The sequence below is a fragment of the Carcharhinus amblyrhynchos genome, unplaced genomic scaffold (genome assembly GCF_965287045.1).
Source record: "Carcharhinus amblyrhynchos unplaced genomic scaffold, sCarAmb.v2.hapA chromosome_161, whole genome shotgun sequence".
Classification (NCBI taxonomy): domain Eukaryota; kingdom Metazoa; phylum Chordata; class Chondrichthyes; order Carcharhiniformes; family Carcharhinidae; genus Carcharhinus; species Carcharhinus amblyrhynchos.
Window position 1 is genome coordinate 149,653 of NW_027649901.1, and position 22,919 is coordinate 172,571.

Sequence of the window (22,919 nt, forward strand, 5' to 3'; positions counted from 1 at the left end):
CCCACATCTTAAATCTGTGTCCTCTCGTAGCGACCATTTCAAACCGGGGAAATAGCCTAGGGAAATTCTAGTAACAAGGGTTTTTTTTGCATCTGCAGAATTCCCCGTTTTCTCAAAATAGAAAGAAAGCAAAATCGTCACTCCTTGAGTGTGAGAGATGATCCGAGAGTTGAAACGGTGGACACGAATGAGTGACTGCCACTGTGCATCCAGTCAGGTGGTGCTCTAACGCTGCTCTTCCCTCCTTTCAAACATGTCCTACATCTTCCTCTTATCCAATGGTATGCTTTTATTTCATGTTGGTACTGAAGGCCTGGTGATCAATATTCCATCTATTGACTGGACAAGATTAGGGAAGCTGCCTCTCGGGCACTGTCAGCTGTATTTTTTATTTATTAGCTGAATAATTGATATAAATCGATATTTCACCACATTCTTGATCTGTTCTCTGAATTTGGACTGAGTTACACCATAAATAAATGTGTTTGTGCAGCAGCTCAAATTCCACAGCAACACCCCTACTTGTGGAAATATATATTCAGAGTCATTGTAAAATAGGGGATCTGCTCTTCGAATGGTATAATATAAAAAATCTATTACAGTTAACAACCACGGAAATACGAAGCTGCCAGATATGGTGAAGAGTAAAATCATAGATTTCCTTCTGCTCTCCATCTCTGGGTCACTGTGATTCTCTCCATTGCTCTGACCCTTCAGTACTTTACGGACTCGACTGGCCACTAAAATGTGTCTGACTGTCAGAGCATTGAGCAACAGAATTAATGCAAATGGAAGCAAAGGTGTTAAAACTGTATTGAACCAATCAAATCCTACCCATGAGAGTCAGTATAATAGCTTAACTTTGTGGTACAACACAACGGTACATTATCAATTATCATTCCAGGTTGATATACAAAATAGAAAGGGATGTTTTTTGAACAGAGCAGAAAGCAGGTTGTTGCTGGAACTGTTGATGCTGTTTTCTTGGTGCAATAATTTGTTCTCAGCTTCTGGAAACAAATGGCAACAAATCTATCAAAGGTGAACACGACAGTAAACCAGACAGAGCAGTCTGTTGATGCCCGGCGCAGCACAGTTACGAAACTACAGACAGGTGTGATATACAGGAAAGATATTGGGAAAAAATAAACGTTGATGTTCTTCAATAGAACGTCAGTGACCAAGACGAGGAGATCCACTATTGCCATGACAACCAGGTAACGTGTGGTGCAGGTGGAGAGGCCGCACTTCCCACGAGTCAGGATCCCAATCGCCAATACATTAACTGGAACAGAGAGAGTAGGGAAACGAGACTGGCAGTTATGAATCAAACATTATCTGTGTCTGCTGCAGGTATTAGTAACCAGACTGGAGCAGCAAGAAAGAAAAGGTTTGAGGCAGGTAACTGTTGAAAATCTAATGAAAAGTCGGAACGCCGGTATGAAGTCACCTCCATCCATCCATCCACTGAAGCTTTAATTGAAGCAGTTCAGAGGGCAGACAGGGAACCTTTCCCATAGAATGTGCTGGCAATCTGAATTAAAAGGATGGATGTATTTGACTAAATCTGATTAAGCCTCCCCAAGTATGGACCCTCCCCAGCATCAGATTGAGACTTTCACCAAGTTTAAACCCTTGTACGGAGTACACCCTCCCCAGTCTACCACAATTCCATGTTCAGATCATCCCCAGGTTTGGTCACTCAGGGATTGAACCTTCCCAGATTCAGATTGTCCTAAACATTGAGCCCATCCCAGGATCAGATTTGCAGCAATATCCAACTTTAAAGCTTCGTTCTTTACGTCTCCAGCAATGCACTCACGGGATCAGAATCTACGCTTTCCAGAAACAACAACAGTGGTAGAACCAACTAACGATTGACTAATTCCCAAATCACCCAGCAGACCGCTCAGTACCAAGACTGCAATTATCACCCATGTTGCTCGGTGATTTCCCACGCTGATCATCTCCAGAAATGGATGAAATTCATTCATTTTATTGCCCGACGCTAACTGCCCTCGAGTCACATGTAGGTCAGACCAGGTAAGGAGGGCGAAACTCCTTACTTGTAGAACATTATTTCTGCAATAATCAATGCTGGTTTCATCGTTATCACCGGTGATTTCATTTCAATGTTTTATTGATTTTAAATTTCACCATCTGCCTTGGTGGGATTTGAACCTGGTTATTCCTCTGGGTCTCAGCATTACTAACTCAGTGAAAATGCCACTGTACCACAGCTAAAGCACGACAGCCATTGTAGACGATCCAATGGCCAAGAGCAGAGAGAGGGGAAGCGAGCACCAACCAACTGAGTTTTAAAAATATTGTCCATCAAACCCCACACCAATCACCACCTAATACTCTGACAAACAACTCCCCAGCTGAACTGCCAAATGACACAGTATCCCTGCCCAATGACGGTGGAAATTCCTCCAGTGCCCATCCTTTGCAAACACCCCACCCAGGCAACTGACATTCCTACCTTATCCCTGTCTTTTCAAACTGTCTGAACCATTGGACTTGACGGTTTAACAGCATGGAAAACCTTTACGAAAAGGAAGAAGGCGGCTCATTAGCATCGATTCATGCTCTCACCGACTGAATTCCATTTTCTCTCTCCATCCTTTATCCGCACTTTTTCTCCCTGATTTTCTCCACACTCTATCACTTCCCCTCCCATTCTCTCTTCCTTTTTACCATTTCCTCTCCTTTTTACTGCTGCCTTTCCCATAACCTCTCCATCCCCCTTTCCATTACACTGTCTCCATCTCTCTGCAATGCAGCTTCTGCCTCCATCTTCACTCCTGCAAGATCTAAATTCTGTCCCACTAGCTGTCAAACTCCCCTTCAGACTCTCCCACTTCCATTGTCTATTCTGCCTACTCACACCCCCTTTAGGAGGGAGTTAAAGAGTGAGTTAAGAAGGGCTAAAAGAGGACATGAGAAGACTTTGGCTGATAGGGTTAAGGAGAATCCTAAGGCGTTCTATAGATATGTTAAGAACAGAAGATTGGTTAGGGAAAGATTAGGGCCAGTTAGAGACAGCAGTGGGAGGTTATGTGTGGAACCGGAAGAGACTGGAGAGGCATTGAACCAATATTTCTCTTCGGTATTCACGCAGGGGGACATAAATGTAGCTGTGGAGAACACTGGGCTACAGGGTTGTAAACTGGATAGTATTGCAGTTGATAGGGAGGATGTGCTAGATATTCTTGAGGGTTTGAAAATAGATAAGTCCCCTGGGCCGGACGGGATTTACCGTAGGATTCTCTGGGAGGCAAGAGAGGCGATTGCAGAGCCTCTGGCTCTGATCTTCAGGTCGTCGTTGGCCACAGGTATAGTGCCAGAAGATTGGAGGATAGCGAATGTTGTCCCATTGTTTAAGAAGGGGAACAGAGACTTCCCCGGGAATTATAGACCGGTGAGTCTTACTTCTGTTGTGGGCAAGGTTTTAGAAAAAATTATTAGGGATAGGATTTATGGTTATTTAGAGAGTAATGAATTGATTGGAGATAGTCAGCATGGTTTTGTGGAGGGTAGGTCGTGCCTTACTAACCTTAGAGTTTTTTGAGAAAGTGACCAAAGAGGTGGATGGGGGTAAGGCAGTTGACGTGGTATATATGGACTTTAGTAAGGCGTTTGATAAGGTTCACCATGGAAGGCTTCTGCAGAAAATGCAGAAGCCTTCCATGGTGTATGGGATTGGGGGTGATTTAGGTAACTGGATCAGGAATTGGCTAGCAGATAGGAGACAGAGGGTGGTGGCTGATGGTAAGTATTCGTCATGGAGTTCACCTTGAGCCCGTGACCCCTCGTGATCTTCGCCTCCAACCAGGGAAAAAGCTTCCCACTGTTCACTCAATCTATACCCTTCATAATCTTATACACCTCTATTTCAGGACAGGCTAAAGCAGAAGTCAACTGTTAATTATTACAAATAGATCACTTTTCCCAGTTTGGCATCAATCCTTTCTTCAGCGATTTCTCCCCTCTTTTCCCACTCCAGCAACCTTTAACTGTCCTGTGGGGAAAGACATTGTGGCACACACATAACGATCTGAGCTTGTGGTGACTATTGTTGTGAAGGGGAGGTTGACCTCCTCTCTGAGAACTAACATGCAACCACTCAAAGAGAAGTAACTTCCTTTACAAACCATTGAAGACTATGTGAGAAGGGGTAATATCTCCTTCAGCAACTTTTAGTGGTAAAATCAATAACTTCCTGAGATTCCTTTCAGAAAAACAAGAAGTAACATTTTATTTTTCTAACTAATAGTAAACAGGTTAACTAAACGAATAAAGATATCAAATAAACACTATTCTAATGGAATGCTGTTTCGATAAATGCAACATATTAATTAACCAAAAGAAATAAAATTTTAGTCAATCAAATTCCAATCAAGTTTATCATCTTCTCAGACCTTCTTCCTTTACTGATTTTCTTCTGTCTTCTATTGATATCTTTACAATTGAGATGAAGCTTTCTTTTGAGACATACATGTGGCTGGTATGCTGTTAGAGACAGTTGCTGTCTGTGTCTCTCTCACAAGCTGTGATTGTGGCAAATGCCGACAGGCAGTCTTCTGGTAGTTCTCTAGAGCTAGGAGCTGGTTTTATTTCCTTGATGACATTCCAAAAACCCCCACAATAGGATTGGTTTACAGGCTTTCAAAACATCAAATTCAATCTGATAGTCTGCTGCTATTCAAATGCCTATTTCAAATTGATTGGTTAAAATTCAAAAACAACCTGTCTTCTTGGCAGCATTTCTGCCCAGTGTCGCAACACAATGTTTCACTCTAGGCTCTCTGTGTACTGCACACCTGTGCCTCCTTAATTCTCTAAGCATAGCAAAAAAACCTGTCTTTATTTTCATCAGACTCTCTACATTTTTACATTTTTTTAAATTTTACAAACACTAACTTCACAACACAATCCATCTCCCTCTGTCTCATTCCCAGCACTTCACTTCAAATAGCTTGAGTTGATAGTTCCTCATCCTCTTGACCCACAGTAAATCTTCACTTCCTCATCAGCTCTGAGTTGGAAAATAAAATGAATATCTCGAACTTTGCTAGTACTTTTCTGCAAATTATCTCTCTGTGGATATCTGGTGTAAACATTTTGAGATGCATTAATTGTGCGGTTGTGTCAACTTGGCAGTGTCCAGCTCGGCTGATGTTGTGTAGCGTGAGGGGTGATTCAGGAGGGAATAGACAGATCCAGACTAAGAGGTGTTTTCCTTAGTTTGGTTCGGGTGTCATGATTGGCATGGCCTTAGAGGGCCCAAAGGCCTGTTCTTGAGCTGTATTTTGAACTTCTTCCTGTTTCATTTCCACAATCTGATAGTAATCGAAAGTGTCCCCCATAAATATTCACAACCCACAACACCACCCACCCAAAAACAACGTGTTCTTGTCAACCTGTTACATTTCCAACAGCTGCAGCTCATTGCAGGTGAAGGTTCATTCAGTGAAATAAGGCTGGATTTTATAACTGAACCCATTTATTTAATGATAGCTAGTGAGCCATTCTTCTTTAAATTCATAGTGACAGACACTCTCAGTAATACTTCATTACCGGGGTCACATGTTCTACAGCATGTGTACCATTTGGACTAATATCTACTCCCTCTAACACATCACGAGCAGCGTCAGATCTATCTGTCTTGTGAGTGACACCCTCTCGGTCTGCTTTTACTCCGTCTCCAATTAAATCCTTCCTGCAGACTTTTTGCTTTCCCCGAGTTCTGATGTAACATTAAATGTTACTTCACCAATTATAATTTGGAGCACGTGTGAGTTTTAAACAGTGACTTAGTGTTGAATGATGAAATATAATGCAACGCTTGAAGGTAAGTCAAGTTATTTGATTAAATAAATTGCATCGCTGATCAATGCCTGTATAACATATCAACGAAAAAAACGAACAATAAATGCATTTTCCAAAGCATATGTGTCATTCATTATCAGTGTGAAATGATCTTGCCCTTCGTGGGACAGGCAATCTCTCCCTACTGATCTGATTCGATGCATTCCCAAACAGCACTGATCACTCTGGTTACACTGAAGTAGCATTTTTCAAAATATATGAATAAACAAACATCATTTGAACTTTTTTTAACATTTGAGGTCCCACTTTTCAATTTGTGTCCTAATCTTTCATGTATATGGAGGATAAGGAGTATATCCTTCATGCACAGCCTTATCCATTTTAACTATGTTGGTACCAATATTAACCACAACCACTGACCGTTTAATCCTGATCTTTAGAATGTCCCATAGCATCTTTAAGGAAAGATTGCTGCAAACCATTTTTAAGCAGCAATGTGTTGTCAATGCTCTCAGCAGCAAAGTCTTCCCCCTCCCTTCAAAAGGCAGCAGCTCCAGGGACAGAAAAGTGTATGTGTTTGATTCTGACAGTATCCAGCAGAAGGCAGGTTGGTAACAGCGTGCCTTCCCCTGTGTCTCTGTGAATGGCTCCAAGCCTCTCCTCAAACTTCTTTCGCTACCTTGTGATTAAAGTGAAACAATGCTACTGTTTGCTGGTGACTCACAGCTACTGCAAGTGATGCAGTCTGTTCGCCTCAGAGAAGTTCAGTAACCCCCATGCCTGCAGCTGGGAACCGATTGCTGAAGTGCGAATATTGAACAATATTATCAGGGATTGAAATTTGCAGCAGAACCTTGGGCTAGTTTATTCTTCCATTTATCACTAGACACTGTACACGAATTCTGTCAGTTATCCCCCATGGGAGATATTGTCTATAATCTCAGACTGGAACGTGTACATTTGGTACAGATACCAGACACTAATCCCGTTCAGAATGGGAGTGGGGAAACTCTGCAATTCCTCTGCCAGACATTGTCAGTGGTTAATCTGACACAGTGGACCTTACTGAATGTTTCTTTTTAACGTGTCCAAGATAATTGTCGCAATTTCACGGACCAATTCTTTGAACATTGAAAACACAATTATTTACGCAGCAGAATGTTTTACGTATTGACAGCCTTATTCCCATTGTTCCCAAAAGATCAAAAAAAAATTCCCATCCTGCAGCATCTGTTCCACAGGTTACATTTACCCTGCCAGTTATAAACCTCAACAATAGTTCACACATATTAACCAGGGAAAGGTTCAATGTTGACTCTGGTGAAACAGGAGGAACATTCCCTAATACGGAGAAGAACAGTAAGAAGTTTCACAACACCAGCCTAAAGCCCAACAGATTTACTTGGATCGCGAGCTTTTGGGGCACTGCTCTTTCATCAGGTGAGTCTCTGATCAGCTCTCACCTGAGGAAGGAGCAGCGCTCTGAAAGCACGTGATTCCAAATAAACCTGTTGAACTTTAACCTGGTGTTGTGAGACTTCTTACTGTGCCACCCCTGTCCAAAGCCGCCACCTCCACATCACAGACAAGAACATAAGACATAGAAGCAGGAATAGGCCACCAGGTCCTTCAAGCCCGCCCCGCCATTCAATATGAACATGGCTGATATATGCTTGCATCTGCCCCTTTTCTGTGTCATTTCTACTCCTCCACCTACCAAATATTTAACCAGCTCTACTTCAAAAACTTCTAATGATCCAGCCTCCACTGCTGAATTTCAGAGATTCACCACTCTCTGTGAAAAGAAATTTCTACGCAGTTCGGTTGCAAATGACTGGCCCTTTTTCTTGTCATTGTGTTCCTTTGTTTGAGACGCTCCCACGAGTGAAAACATCTCACTGTCTATCCGGTCAAGCTCCATCAGGATTATATTTAAATAAGGTCATCCCTCGCTCTTCTAAACACCAAAGAATACAGGCGCAGATAAATGCACAGAGGGTACATGATACTGTGATTATTTCTGGGACTGTTTACATATAGAATGCACAGGTCAGTTAATGTGATTCTGTCCCAAAGGTGAAAAGTGTTTATGCTTTATAACCTCAATCTCACACAGATACTGGCACAAAGACACAGAAAGAAACACATAATTGCACAAACACATGCACAAATACACAGACACACAAGCACACATTTGCATCCTGCACTCGCCACCCACACCGATAAACATTCCCCCACAGACACAAACACACCACACACCTGGACAGTTATCCCCAAACACCTACAGACACAAGCTGACACACAGATACTGACACACACGCACACAGGCAGACATAAATCAACACAGACACAAACCAACACACGTGCACATTCTCACCACGCACTGACACACAGAGATGCATGCAGGCAAATACAGAATCACTCTCAAACACACACAGGCAAACAGCCATAGACATGACACACTCTATCAACAAGCAGACACAGGCAGAAACAAAGAAACACAGACTATCTTACAAGCACACTCATATTCAGAAAGACACATAGATAGATCAAAGAGGATTATAGGCCGGTTAGTTTAACGTCTGTGATAGGTAAAATGTTAGAATCTGTCATTAAGGAGGAAATTGCGAGGCATCTTGAAGGGAATTGCTTGATAGAGCAGACGCAGCACGGTTTCATTAAAGGGAAGTCGTGTCTGGCAAATTTACTGGAGTTCTATGAGGATGTGTCTAGGGCGGTGGATAGAGGAGAGCCGGTGGATGTGGTCTTTCTAGATTTTCAGAAGGCGTTTCACAAAGTGCCTCACAAGAGGTTATTGCAGAAGGTCGAGGGACATGGAGTTGGGGGTAGGGTGTTAGCGTGGATAGAGGATTGGTTGTCAAATAGGAGGCAGAGAGTGGGGGTCAACGGGTGCTATTCGGATTGGCGGATGGTGACTAGTGGAGTGCCCCAGGGGTCGGTGCTGGGGCCTCAGCTTTATAACATTTATATAGATGATCTGGAGGAGGGAACCGAGTGTATGGTGTCGAAATTTGCTGATGACACCAAGATTGGGGGAATGGCAAATTGTGCGGAGGGTGTGGAGAGTCTGCAGAAGGATCTAGATAGGCTGGGCGAATGGGCCAGGAAATGGCAAATGGAATTTAATGTTGGCAAGTGTGAGGTGGTCCACTTTGGTAGGAAAAATGGTAGGAAGGACTATTACTTACGAGGCGAAAAACTGCAGCAGGCGACGGTGCAGAGGGACCTCGGGGTCCTTGTGCATGAGTCGCAAAAACCCAGCTTGCAGATGCAGCAGGTGGTCAGGAAGGCGAATGGGATGCTGGCCTTCATAGCGAGGGGGATTGAATATAAAAGTAGGGAGGTCTTGCTGCAGCTGTATAGGGCATTGGTGAGGCCGCAGCTGGAGTACTGTGTGCATTTTTGGGCGCCGCACCTGCGCAAAGATATTTTGGCCTTGGAGGGAGTGCAGAGGAGGTTTACTAGGCTGATACCGGAGTTGAGGGGGTTGAGCTATGAGGAGAGGCTGAATAAACTGGGCTTGTACTCGTTAGAGTTTAGAAGAACGAGAGGAGATCTCATTGAAACGTATAAGATGATGAATGGGATGGATAGGATAGAGGTGGAGAGACTCTTCCCACTCAGAAAGGATAGTAGGACCAGGGGGCACAGCCTCAAGATAAAAGGGGGGCGGTTTAGAACGGAGTTGAGGAGGAACTTCTTCACTCAAAGGGTGGTGAATCTCTGGAATTCTCTGCCCGTTGAAGTGGTGGAGGCTACCTCGCTAAATATTTTTAAGACGCGGGTTGATGGGTTTTTGATAAGAGAGGGGATTAAGGGTTATGGGGAGAGGGCGGGAAAGTGGAACTGAGCCACGACAGATCAGCCATGATCTTATTGAATGGCGGGGCAGGCTCGAAGGCCTAGATGGTCTACTCCTGCTCCTATTTCTTATGTTCTTATGTTCTAGGATGAATATCAATCTAACTCTCATCATCTTGGAGTTCACCGGAAGAATAACACAATCAAAGTTAAAATTGTGTCAGTATTATTCTGAAATTAGATAATGTGGATATACCTGCATGGAGCGGCCGCCGTCTTGGAATGACGTCAGGCCAACCGCCGTCTTGGTGACGTCAGGCCAACCGCCGTCTTGGAGTGACGTCAGGCCAACCGCCGTCTTGGAATGACGTCAGGCCAACCGCCGTCTCGGAGTGACGTCAGGAACAACCGCCATCTTGGAGTGTCGTCACAGGAAACGTCACGTTGGAGTGACGTCAGAGCGAACGCCCCATTTCCCCAAATGTGCATTTTGTTTTTAAATTCTGACCCAGGAAAAAAAAATGAAGAAAGGAGATTAAATCCTGAGCCGGACATCACCCCCCCCACCCCCGGGAGGAGAATTGACAGAACAAAACGGAAAGAATAGTTCTCGATTTTGAATGAACTGCTGAAGAACGCATGCGCGCTGGGGTGTCCCAGGGTGCACCGCGCGGGCCAACCGCCAACGGAAAACAAATTCAAATCTCAGGAATGGAATCAAAACCTCGGAAGCGGCGGCTCAAAACTCAGGCGGAAGGGAAAGCCTGACGGCAGAGCATGTGAGCAATAACAATCAGTGTTTACATCAATCAGAAAGATTCTTGTGGCAGTGTTTTAATGCGTTCCGTCTGGAGCCGGGCTGAACAGAGTAAGTGCAGATATTTCAGTGAATAAATTCACTTTGTATCTCCCAGACTAAGAACCTTTTCAAGTGGTACAGAGAGAGAGAGAGAGAGATGGATTACAATTTAGACCAGTTATTTTCAACCCAGCTTCTGTGGCAACCTGGAGTTCCAGGAGAATGTTTAATCGCAGAACCTGACAGTGCAGAAAGAGGCCCTTCGGCCCATCGAGTCTGTACCGAACACAATCCCACCCAGGCCCTGTCCCCATATCCCTACACATTTACCCTCTAATCCCTCTAACCTACACATCTCAGGACACTAAGGGGCAATTTTCAGCACGGCCAATCAACCGAACCCGCACATCTTTGGACTGTCGGAGGAAACCGGAGCACCCGGAGGAAACCCAGGCAGACACGAGGAGAATGTGTAAACTCTACACAGACAGTCACCCGAGCCTGGAATCGAACCCAGGTCCCTGGAGCTATGAAGCAGCAGTGCTAACCACTGTGCTACCGTGTGTATTCCTCCACAGTGTAAGTTGACAATTATTAAATCTGATTCCAAAAGAGGCCCAGAACAGACAACGGGCAACAAACATTGAGTGGCACAGTAGTTTGCACTGCTGCCTCACAGCACCAGGGACCCAAGTTCGATTCAAGCCTTGGGTGACTCTCTGTGTGGAGTTTGCATGTTCTCCCTGTGCCTGTGTTGGTTTCCTCCAGGTGTTCCTGTTTCCTAATACATTTGGGTCATGGTAAATAAGCAGGTATGAAGCTCGGACCAGGGATGTGGGCTAGGATAAGATGGTCTTTCAGAGGGTTTGTGCAGACTTGATGGGCTGAATGACCACCTTCTGCACTGTAGGGATTGTATGATTCCACAGCCTGCAGTCATGTCTCATTCGTGGTGGACTTTTTCTTCCTGTTGAAGAGATAATGGACATATTGTGAACCCTATTCCAGATGGCACTGGAGCAAAGTGACTTCTTGCAAGGTGTGCCTAGCATACCTTTGAATTCTATTTTTTACTCTTGTTCTATGTTTCGAAATCTTTATTCGAAGTCTTTTAAACTCCCTAACAATGCTCTAATTCACTTCCTCTATACCCTAGTTATGAATGTGACACATCATTCTGCACTCTCTCTCCTTTCCTTCTCGATGTACAATATGATAAACAAAGAAAACAAACAACACAGCACGGGAAACAGGCCCTTTGGCCCAATGAGCCTGCGCCGCCATTTTAAAATTGAGTGCCCTCCTCTACCCATGACCTTTGTCTACACCTTTTGGGGAAGATTGAGGGAAGACTAATTTATGGACAATTTGTTACATCATTCGGCCTAAGAGCACATTTTTGGGATGTGGGAGGAAACCGGAGCACCTGGAGAAAACCCACGCAATCACGGGGAGAATCTGCCAACACCCGCAGACACTGGCCCAAATCCATGTACCTGCACAGCAAACAGTGATAGTCACTGAGCTGTTGTGTTGCCCGTCAGATGGTCCAGTTTAAGCCTACGCTAACTACGTGAAGCACTAGGCAACTCTCGAAGCAACATCCAAGAGCACAACCACTGCGTGTATGCCCCTTGTTGGTCAACAAGGCGGACCGAATGTCCTGTGAAGTAAAAGAATGCTTTGGCTGTATAACACGCAAGAAACAATACTTTCACTGTCTACTAATACAATAATAAATCAAACTATATCTTCTCCATAACCATTTCACTGTCCAGTGAGCAGTAACTCGCTGCAGGCAGGACCTCTGCCCCTCACTGCGTTAGGGCTCTGCTGGCCAACTGGCTAGTCCCTGAAGTCACAACAGCCACAATGGACAAAAGAGGTAGTAGTGCAACATACAAGAACCTTGGTCCCGGGACCATATGGCAAGGTAGGGTTTAGGCATGTAGGGGTAGGGAGGGCAAAGAGGATCGAGGGAAGGAGTTAGATAGCTGATTGAAGTTTTGGGGAGACTGATTGGATTGGGTCGGGAGGTCCGGCAGTTATGGAACATTATTGGAGTGTGACCAAATGGGGGCCTCCCCTACTTCACCCCCTGCCTCCAAGCCCACCTCTCCTTCCCGCCTAAGATCTAAGCCTGTTCGTTTTTAGGACTATTAATCCTGCCATCAGTCCAAACATTGAGGGTTAGGTGGGAAAATGCCCGAAATTGGCAAGTAATTGATCACAATTTGGAGAAAGGATAAGGAGTAAAATTGATGTGAGGCAGGATGGGTGAGAAGCCAGAGGGAATCCATTCCTTCAATTTCATGCTCAGTCCCTCTGCTTAAAGACCATCACTGGGGAAATGTGAAATTCGGGCCACTGTCTCACAAATAACAACACAGATTGTAGACTCAGAACACAAGCAATCTCCACATCAGTGACAATCCATAGGTGACGTGAGCTACAGTGGGTAGTGGCCAGTGAGAAACTCAGTGGATATGCACATTTTCTGCCCAGTGCACTGTTTGAATTTCAATCTGTGTTTCTTTTTCTGGGGAACGAGTCGAGGATCAGTACTTGATAGTTTGAAGAGGTGGCGATATTCCCAACAAGACCTGGAGTGAAAGGTTTGAAATTGATTGTTGTTATTTATCCAGCTTTTAAGCAGAATTGGGATTCCTTCCCTGCCTTTAAAATGGAGGGAGTCTTTTCAGGAGTATGTAATAAGCAGGATGAATAAAGGGGAACCAGTAGATGTGGTGTAATTGGATTTCCAGGAGGCATTACATAAAGTGCCACTTGAAATTTTACTGCAACAGATCAAACCTTACAGTGCTATATTAGCCAAGATAAAATATTGGCCAAACATCAGAAAACAGGCAGCCAAATCTACCTTGGAGTGGTAATCACTATCAGTTTGCCGTTCAAATCCTTTTCAGGTACCCTAGAGAAGTGACAGATGTGCAGACAATCAGCCTCAGGGGTCCCTTCAGTGCAGTGCGTGATCTCTAGGGGTCATGAAGGTTTGTTTTTAAGGCACTAACCAAGAAGTTGAAAGGCCTCCATTAGGAGATAATGTGAGTGTGTAAGGCTAATGAGGTGGATATGTCAGGGGAGTGATTTCTCTAAATGGAGGGTCTGGAGATTGTGCCTGTTGGAGGTGGTTAGGAAGTAATTGGGCAGTGGGGGTGGTTGTATGTTCAGAGAGGGGAGGGTTACTGGAGTGATTGGGGTAGTTAAGTGGAGTCTGGTTGTCATGGTGGGTGGGTGTGGGGCGGGTGGCGTTATGGGTTAGTAGGGTGGTTGACGGAAGTGTGAAAGCCAAACGGGGTAATTGGGTGTCACTGGGGATGGGCAGATGTTGGGGTTGTGAGAGAATTAGTGGGGTGGTCAGGGAGTGGGTGGGGTAGTGGGGTAATCAGGTAGATTGGTAGGTGATCAAGGAGATGGAGTGAGAGATAGTTTAATGGTCGTGGGGTGGGTGATAGTCAGATGGTTGGGGATGTGGTGGGTAGTCGGGGACAGGGTTTGATGTGGTGGTCCGGGAGGTTGTTGGTATAGTTGGGATTTTAAGAGGTGATAGGAAATTTGGGGGATGGGGAGCAGTAATGTTGGAGAAGTTGCAAATTGAAGGGCTAATCAGGTGGTCCGATATGGGGTGTTGTCATGATCAGGCAGCAGGCGAGGTGGGGGAGGCAGTTAGGGTTAGGGAGATTTTGGGTGGTTGGGGTGTTTTGTCAGGAGGGGGGATTTGGGTGGTAGACTGCAGAACAGTGATGTTCAGAGACATCTGGGTATCCCCTTCATGAAACACAAAAAAAGTTAACCCAAAGGTGCAGCAAGTGAAATGGAAGCCAAACTGAGATTTGGAGCTTTAATTCAAGGGGGTAGAAAGTTGGGAAGTTTTGCTACAAGTGTACAGGGTATATTGTTGAGCCCATACTGAGAGTGCTGCACACAGTTTTGGTCTGTTGATTTAAGGAGGGATGTATTACATTAGAAGCAGCTCAGAAGGTTCAGTAATGTTTTCCCGGAGTTGGAATGTCCAATACTTGAGGGCACACACGTAAGGAGAGAGTTGGAAGTTCAATTTTTTTTTACACACAGACAGTTTGGAATGTGCTGTCAGGGGTGGTGGAGGAGGCAGATACGATATGAGCTTTTAGATATGCAAGGTACAGAGGGATATGGACCAAAGGCAGACAGAAGCAGTTCATACAATTTGGTGTCATGTTCAGGATGACATGATGGGCTGAATGGCCTGTTCCTGTGTTGTATTGTTCTACGTTTGGCCTGAGTGGGGTTATTTTTGTGGTTATGCTCATTGGCTCAATGTTGATTGTGTTTAAAAGGACAAGACGTGTTACCAAAATCAGTCAAGGGACAGCAAGATGTACTGAGTAACAGTAGCTGCTCAGTGACAGTGGGCCCTCAGTGACAATGGGTGCTCAGTGAGTGCTAAATAGCAGTGGGTGCTCAGTGGCTTCTCAGTGGCAGCGGGTTCTCAGCGGCAGTGGGTGCTGAGGGAGGAGGGAGATGGGCGAGAAACTGGATGAAGATGTGAATTCCGGGCCAGGTCAGTGGGAGCAGTGGAGAAGTTTAGTCCTGTGAGCGAGGGGGAGGGAGAGGAGAGGCAGTTGGTCAGATGTTCCCCATGGGTGAGAAGATTCCTGCAATCCTAGACTTATTATTGGAAGTCAGGGTGGAGTAGACCACACTCCCCATTTCTCTCCTCAGTCACAATGACAAGTTTATAATTGATGACCTCTTCTCTCAATTAACAAACCCAATCTTTCCCCCAAATCCTTTCTCGTTTTGAACCCTCTAATAAATCTCACCACAGATTCCAATACCACTTTGAAAAAATCCCTCTGCTTGGGTCTGGAGGAAGTTAGTTTAAATATTGGTGTTCAGATAAAACAAATTAGAAAGAGGATCATGTTACAGAGACCAGTCTTGTGGCTCAATGTCTCTGGAATGAGCTTCATCAGCTCAGAGAGTGAGGATCCTGTCCCCGGATGTAATTCTTCACCTTTGACTCCCATCTGTATCTGGTTATTTAAAGATAGTTTTTGCAGTGACAGAGTATCACAGCCTTGAATCATAAATTTCACTCATTTCCTGTTACTTTAACCAAAGATTTCCAGGAAATTGGAGACTAACAAACAGAAACATTAACAATGAGTTTGCAGCATTTGTATTTTATTTGATTGGTTATTCACTGACAGTAAAGCAGTGTTACAGAATATAAAAACAAAGGAACATAATTCATCTTGCACCGAGGAACAACAAGGATTCGCTTTTTCAGGGTTATATGGATTTGAAATCAGTTTGTTGGGAGCAGCAGGTTATTTGAGTACAGGTTTTCGGTGCAGGCTCGGTCTCTCTTACAGACAGTGCGGTTACGACAGGGAGGGCAGTCTATCACCAGCGGGTAAGCAGCAGTCAAAGCAGATCAGCCTGGGATAGACCAGCTCAAACTCTTCACAAGGTGAAGTATTCACACTTCATGATCACTATTCAGTAAGGGTCTGAGGGAAGATAGTTTGTCATTCCAGTCAAACAGACAGTAGTTGGAACATTTCTCACCCTTAAATGTAATCAGGCGGCTCTTAGTCTGATTGAGACCTTTGTGTAGAATCCACACACCTTCCTTCACCTCATGGGATGAGACGAGGTCATTGAAACCAGCTCTCCTCAGATCATCAACAGGTCCATCGATGCTTCGAGATTGACCCCGAAACTCGACATGTTCATATCGAACGATTTCAGGATTTCTTAATTCCTCCTTCACCAGGTGCAATGACATAATCTCTCTGTCCATGCAGCCAAGGTTGTTGTGTTCACCTGGCCCATAAACCATGAAATCCCCTTTCATGGCTTTGTCCTTGTAAGCAACCCTGTGTTTGCCCACCACTTTCAGGGAGCGAGCAGTTTTAGCAAATGACTCAGTCTCTAGCTTGGAAACACTGTCTGTAAACTCCTTCCACTTGCCTCTGCAATCTGGCTCTTCGTACAGCACAATCTTGTTCATGGTGTCAGCGGCTGTGTTTCTGTTGTCAGGTTTCAGTGCCATGAGCAGCAGTGAAATCTAACGATGGTTTCTTGGTGTGAGAGTGAGGTTTTAATACTCTCTTCTTCTGCTGACTCAACATGATATAATCAATAATCATCACCCAATAGGCAATCAGCAGCTTCTGAATCCACCCACAAAACACAAACTCCCAAAGGGTGACCCACCTTTACTTGGAACATTTCACAACTGGAACAGATATGCCGTAAAAATTCAGAATAGAGCACACCCTGGGTGACCCGCATCTCAGAAACCAAGCTCATTACTGTTTGACACCCTCTGGTGACTGGGAGCGAGTCTAGTGAACTGTTCCGAATGTGTGAATTGTTGTGTTGGTGGCTGCATTAAAGTTACACACTTTCACCTTAACATTGGTGTTGTGATCCTGTGTCTGTGTCGATCTGAAAGTACTGGGACAGTGGCAGCGTCGGACCATGTCACAATCTTCAAAATAAGTTGGTGAATTTGTCACAAACAAGAGGATATTCACCTCTGTTTAGCCCACAATGTTACAGCGCTATAACAGCAGAGAATGTAGAAGCACTTGAGAAACTGACGGGGGGAGGTTTTCCTCCAGTCCCCATGCTCCGATTTTCCTTTACACATTCAGCCACTGTCACAGCTCTGCTGGACAAACCTGAACACTCACCACCTGTCAGACCTTGTGCTAAAAATCTGAGTAAATCAGCTCAGCTATTGCTGCCATTCACATTCCAGAGGAGTTGGAAGTGTGAGATATTAATTCTCCCATCCCGCTCAGCACAGGAATTCTAGCAGGGAGGGAGGGGAACAGACCATTAAAGGTCTATTGAAGTCAGATAAGAATCTCCAGTTTTCCAGTGATGATGAATCCTGCACAATTGAATCAAAGAAATGAAACTTTTTCAGCCCAGGGTGTTGCTTTAATCAGTGCCTTCCAGATGAATCCTAGAGCTGCCCTGGAATGTGGACACAATGATATATGATCCAGATCTGCTCTCCGACACAGTCCTGCAGGCCCCAGCTCAGGCAGCTGATCCGAGGTGAAAGCAAATTTCTACAGCTATTAGAATCTGAAACAAAAACAGAAAATGTTGGAAACCCTCAGTAGGTCTGACAGCATCTATGATGAGAGAATCGAGCCAATGTTTCACGTCTGGATGATCCTTCGTCAAAGTTGAAGACGAAGAAAATAGGACAAGGTTTATACTGTTAGGGTGAGGGATGAAGGGGTGGAGGCAGGGGTGTTAATTGTCAAAGATATTATAGACAAAAAGGCAAAGGGGATGTAAGTAGTAGTTACCACAGGTAAAAAGGGTGCTAATACCAGCCATGAAGAGATCAGAACGTGTAAATGTCAGAACAGAGGTAAGCAGATTGGCAAAGGACAACTTGAGACATGGAACGGATTGCCCTAGTGGGGTGGGGGGGGGGGGGGGGGGGTGGTGGTGTGGAGGGAGGAATAAGCTGGAAAACGAGATTTTAAATAATTGGTAAAATGAAACAATGGAAGAAATGAAAATTTTAAATACGAGAAATCAAACAATAAAAGTAATAAATGAAATGAAGTGAAATAAAATAAATGGAAATGGGGTGAAGGTGGAGGAACAAGTTCAGGCTGTGAAGGTGTTGAACTCAATGTTCATTCCGAAGGCTGTAAAATGCCTAACCGAACGTGAGGTGCTGTTCCTCCAGTTTACATTGGGGCTCACAAGAACATTGCAAAAGGCCAACGATGGACATGTGGGCAGGAGAGGAGGGTGGTGTGTTGAAGTGGATCAAAGGTGTTCTGCAAAGAGGTCACCCTGTCTGCAATGGGTCTCTCCATAGTCGAGTAGACTGCATTGGGAGCAGTGAATACAATAGACCTGATGAAAGGAGGTGCATGTGAAACACTGCTTCACCCAGAAAAGAGTGTTTAGGATCTGGGATAGTAAGCGGAGAGGGTGGGGAGGAACAGTTGCCGGGGCTGGATGGATTATCCCCTAGGATGTTGTAGGAGGTGAGGCAGGAGATAATGATGCTCTGAGGATGAATTTCCAATCATCACTCAACATAGGGTGAGATGCCGGAAGATTGGAAGAATAAGAACATAAGAAATAGGAGCAGGAGTAGGCGATCTAGCCCCTCAAGCCTGCCCCGCCATTCAATAAGATCATGGCTGATCTGTCGTGGCTCAGTTCCACTTTCCCGCCCTCTCCCCATAACCCTTAATCTCCTTGCCTATCAAAAACCTATCAACCCGCGTCTTAAAAATATTGAGCAAGGTAGTCTCCACCACTTCAACGGGCAGAGAATTCCAGAGATTCACCACCCTTTGAGTGAAGAGGTTCCTCCTCAACTCCGTTCCAAACTGCCCCCCCTTTATCTTGAGGCAGTGCCCTCTAGTCCTACTGTCCTTTCTGAGTGGGAAGAGCCTCTCCACCTCTGTCCTATCCATCCCATTCAACATCTTATACGTCTCAATGAGATCTCCCCTCATTCTTCTAAACTCTAACGAGTATAAGCCTAGTTTATTCAGCCTCTCCTCATAGTTCAACCCCCTCAACTCCGGAATCAGCCTAGTAAACCTCCTCTGCACTCCCTCCAAGGCCAAAATATCCTTGCGTAAGTGCGGCGACCAAAACTGAACACAGTACTCCAGCTGCAGCCTCGCCAGTGCCCTATACAGCTGCAGCAAGACCTCCTACTTTTATATTCAATCCCCCTCACTATGAAGGCCAGCATCCCATTCGCCTTCCTGACCACCTGCTGCACCTGCAGGCTGGGTTTTTGCGACTCATGCACAAGGACCCCGAGGTCCCTCTGCACCGTCGCATGCTGCAGTTTTTCGCCACGTAAGTAATAGTCCTTCCTACCATTATTCCTACCAAAGTGGACAACCTCAAATTTGCCAACATTAAGTTCCATTTGCCAGTTCCTGGCCCATTTGCCCAGCCTATCTAGATCCTTCTGCAGACTCTTCACACCCTCCGCACAATTTGCCGTTCCACCAATCTTGGTGTCATCAGCAAATTTCGACACCATACGCTCGGTTCCCTCCTCCAGATCTACATAAATGGTAAATAGCTGAGGCCCCAGCACCAACCCCTGGAGCACTCCACTAGTCACCAACCGCCAATCCAAATAGCACCCATTGACCCCCACTCTCTGCCTCCTATTTGACAGCCAATCCTCTATCCACGCTAACACCCTACCCCCAACTCCATGCCCCCTGACCTTCTGTAATAACCTCTTGTGAGGCACCTTGTCAAACGCCTTCTGAAAATCAAGAAACACCACATCCACCGGCTCTCCTCTATCCACCGCCCTAGACGCATCCTCATAGAACTACATTCGTCAGACACGACTTCCCCTTAACGAAACCGTGCTGCGTCTGCTCTACCAAACAATTCTACTCAAGATGCCTCGCTATTTTCTCCTTGATCACGGATTCTAACATTTTTCCTACAACAGATGTTAAACTAACCAGCCTATAATTCCCCGCCTTTTGCCTGCCACCCTTCTTAAACAACAGCGTAACATTAGCCCTTTTCCAATCTTCCGGCACTTCCCGGAATCCAGCGATGTTTGGAAAATAATCACCAAGGCATCCACTATCACCTGCACCATTTCTTTCAGAACCCTTGGATGCATTCCATCCAGTCCTGGGGACTTGTCCACACTCAGTCCCTCCAGTCTGTCAAGCACCGCCTCTCTAGTAACAATAATGTCATTCATGCCCTCCACTCCTACCATCTTTCCACCGTTAACACCCGGCAAATTATTCACATTCTCCTCCGTGAAGACCGAAACAAAAAAGTTATTCAGGGCCTCAGCCATTTTCCCATCCCCTACCACTAAGTACCCCCTCTCATCCTCTAAGTTCACCCTAGCCAGCCTCTTCCTTTTTATGTATTTATAAAAACTCTTGCTATCCTTTTTTATATTAAGCGCTAGCCCAGCTTCATAGTTTATCCTACCCTTCTTTACCAACTTCTTTGTCATTCTTTGTTGACATTTAAACCTCTCCCAATCCTCTTCTCGCCCACTACTCTTAGCTACTCTAAATGCATCCGCTTTTAATTTAACACTTTCCTTTACCTCCTCCGTTATCCACGGCTGATTATCTCTCCTCCTATGATCCTTTTTAACCATCGGAATAAATTTCTGCTGAGCACCAAGAAAGATCTCCTTAAAGATCCTCCACTGTTCCTCAGCAGACCTACCTTCCAACGCGCTCCCCCAATCAACATTTGCCAATTCCTCTCTCATCCTACCATACTCCCCTCTGTTCAAACAAAGGACACATGTCTGGGAACCCACTTTCTCCTCCTCCATCTGCATCAGAAACTCCACCGTACGATGATCACTCTTCCCAAGAGGATCCTTCACCACAAGGTCCCTAATTCTACCCGCCTCATTACATAGCACCAGATCCAAGATAGCTCGCTCCGTCGTCGGCTCCAACACACACTGTTCGAGGAAACTATCCCAGCAGCATTCCAAGAACTCCTCCTCGAACCCACTGCGTCCAACATGGGTCGACCAATCAATATGTAGATTGAAATCCCCCATAACTATCACCGTCCCATTCCTGCACGCCGCATTTATTTGCGCGTTAACAGCCCGCCCCACCTGCAGATCATAATTCGGGGGCCTATAGACGACACCCACCAGCGTCTTCCTCCCTTTGCTGTTCCTAATCTCCACCCACAACGATTCCACGTTCTGCTCTTTGGTTCCTATATCATCCCTTACTACCACCCTGATGCTATCCTTAATCAGCAGAGCTACGCGCCCCCCCACTTTTCCCTCCCGCCTATCCTTCCTAAACACTTGATAGCCCTGTACATTCAGCTCCCAGTCCCTGTCACCTTGCAGCCACGTCTCTGTAATGGCCACCAGATCATATCCATTTGTGCTGATCTGCGCCACCAGCTCATCCACTTTATTCCGAATGCTTCGTGCATTCAGATAAAGTGCCTTTATCCCAGCCTTCACCTGTACCCTATTTGCCAGAACGCCACCAACCATACTCACGCCCCCTACTCCTTTTATCATTGGGACATCCTTGGCCTCCTCCCTTACCTGCACCCTCTTCTTTTACTTTAGACCCCGTAATGTCACTTACCCTCACATCCCCCCCCCCCCCCCCCACCCCCCACCAACTAGTTTAAAGCCCTAACTACAGTCCTATCTACACGATTTGCCAGGACTCTGGTCCCAGCACGGTTCAGACCAACTCCATCCCACCCGAACAGGTCCCACCCACCCCAATACTGATACCAATGTCCCATAAATTCAAACCCATTCCTCCCACACCAATCCCTCAGCCACCCATTCACTTCCTTAATCTTATCAACCCTACGCCCGTCTGCACTCGGTTCAGGCAGTAGTCCAGAGATAACCACCCTGTCGGTTCTACTTTTTAATTCCATTCCCAGCTTTTCAAACTCCCTCCCCAGATCCTCAGTTTGCATTTTGCCTACGTTGTTGGCACCCACATGTACAACAACGACCGGATTCTCGCCCTCCCACTCCAGGTTCCTCTGCAGCCCAGATGCGACATCCTGGACCTGAGCACCAGGCAGAGAACACACCCTTCTGTGCACTTTGTTATTGTGACAAAGGACAGTGTCAATACCCTTAACCGCACTATCCCCAATTACTACTACGTTCCTTTTCACCTTCTCTTTGCCTATGACCTGTGTCTGCATCACTGTACCATGTGCAGTTTGCTCACCAAGCTCACAGCCCTCGTTCTCGTCCAGACTGGAAGCAAGAACCTCAAACCTGTTATGCAGATTGAGAGGCTGAGGCATTTGGTCCCCACCCTCCTTCCTCTCAGCAGCCCCCTCCTGTTCCTGACCCTTAGAGTTAGCCAGTCTGGGGGGGTGGTGGATGTCTCTTGCACCCCATTGACAATGGCACCCTCCCTCCCCCTGATGAGCCTCAGTGTCTGTAGCTCAGAGGCCAGCTCATCTACCTTGAGCTGGAGCTCCTCCAGCAACCAGCACTTACTGCAGACATGGTCACATGGAAGGACCCTGTGGTCCACCAGCTCCCACATCATACAGAAACAGCACATCACATGCCCCTCCATTATTCCCTGTAGTAATATTGAACAAATTCAACGCAAACTTACCTGGCCCTTTTCTCCCAAGCCCTTTGATCCGAAGCCTTAGTAGCTCACTCTGCTTCCCTCTCACTCTGCTGCCCACTCCGACGCTGCCCGCTGTCTACACCAAGCCTCCTTTTAAACCTGGCGCTGTTTAAAAGCCTGCTTACCCACACATTCCTGCTATCCACTCCCTTTGAATTCTTAAAGCGGTAAACACAAAAAGCCCGCGAAAATGCTTTTAAATAATTTAAACAGTTCTACAAGGTAAGTTCTAACTACACACTAAAAAGACCGCAAAAATGCTTTAAACTTATTTAAAC

At 45.6% G+C, this 22,919-nt stretch overlaps 1 protein-coding gene across 1 annotated transcript; it reads right to left on the reverse strand.

The window, feature by feature from the left end:
- Nucleotides 1–46: 46 nt before the first annotated feature.
- LOC145338747 (putative G-protein coupled receptor 139) lies at nucleotides 47–16,520 on the reverse strand. The gene is given in 4 exon segments (XM_080183136.1): nucleotides 47–842; nucleotides 845–1,285; nucleotides 9,914–9,961; nucleotides 16,034–16,520. Coding segments are annotated over 4 exon segments (1,443 nt in total). The 3' UTR covers nucleotides 47–375.
- Between the last annotated feature and the right edge of the window lie 6,399 nt (nucleotides 16,521–22,919).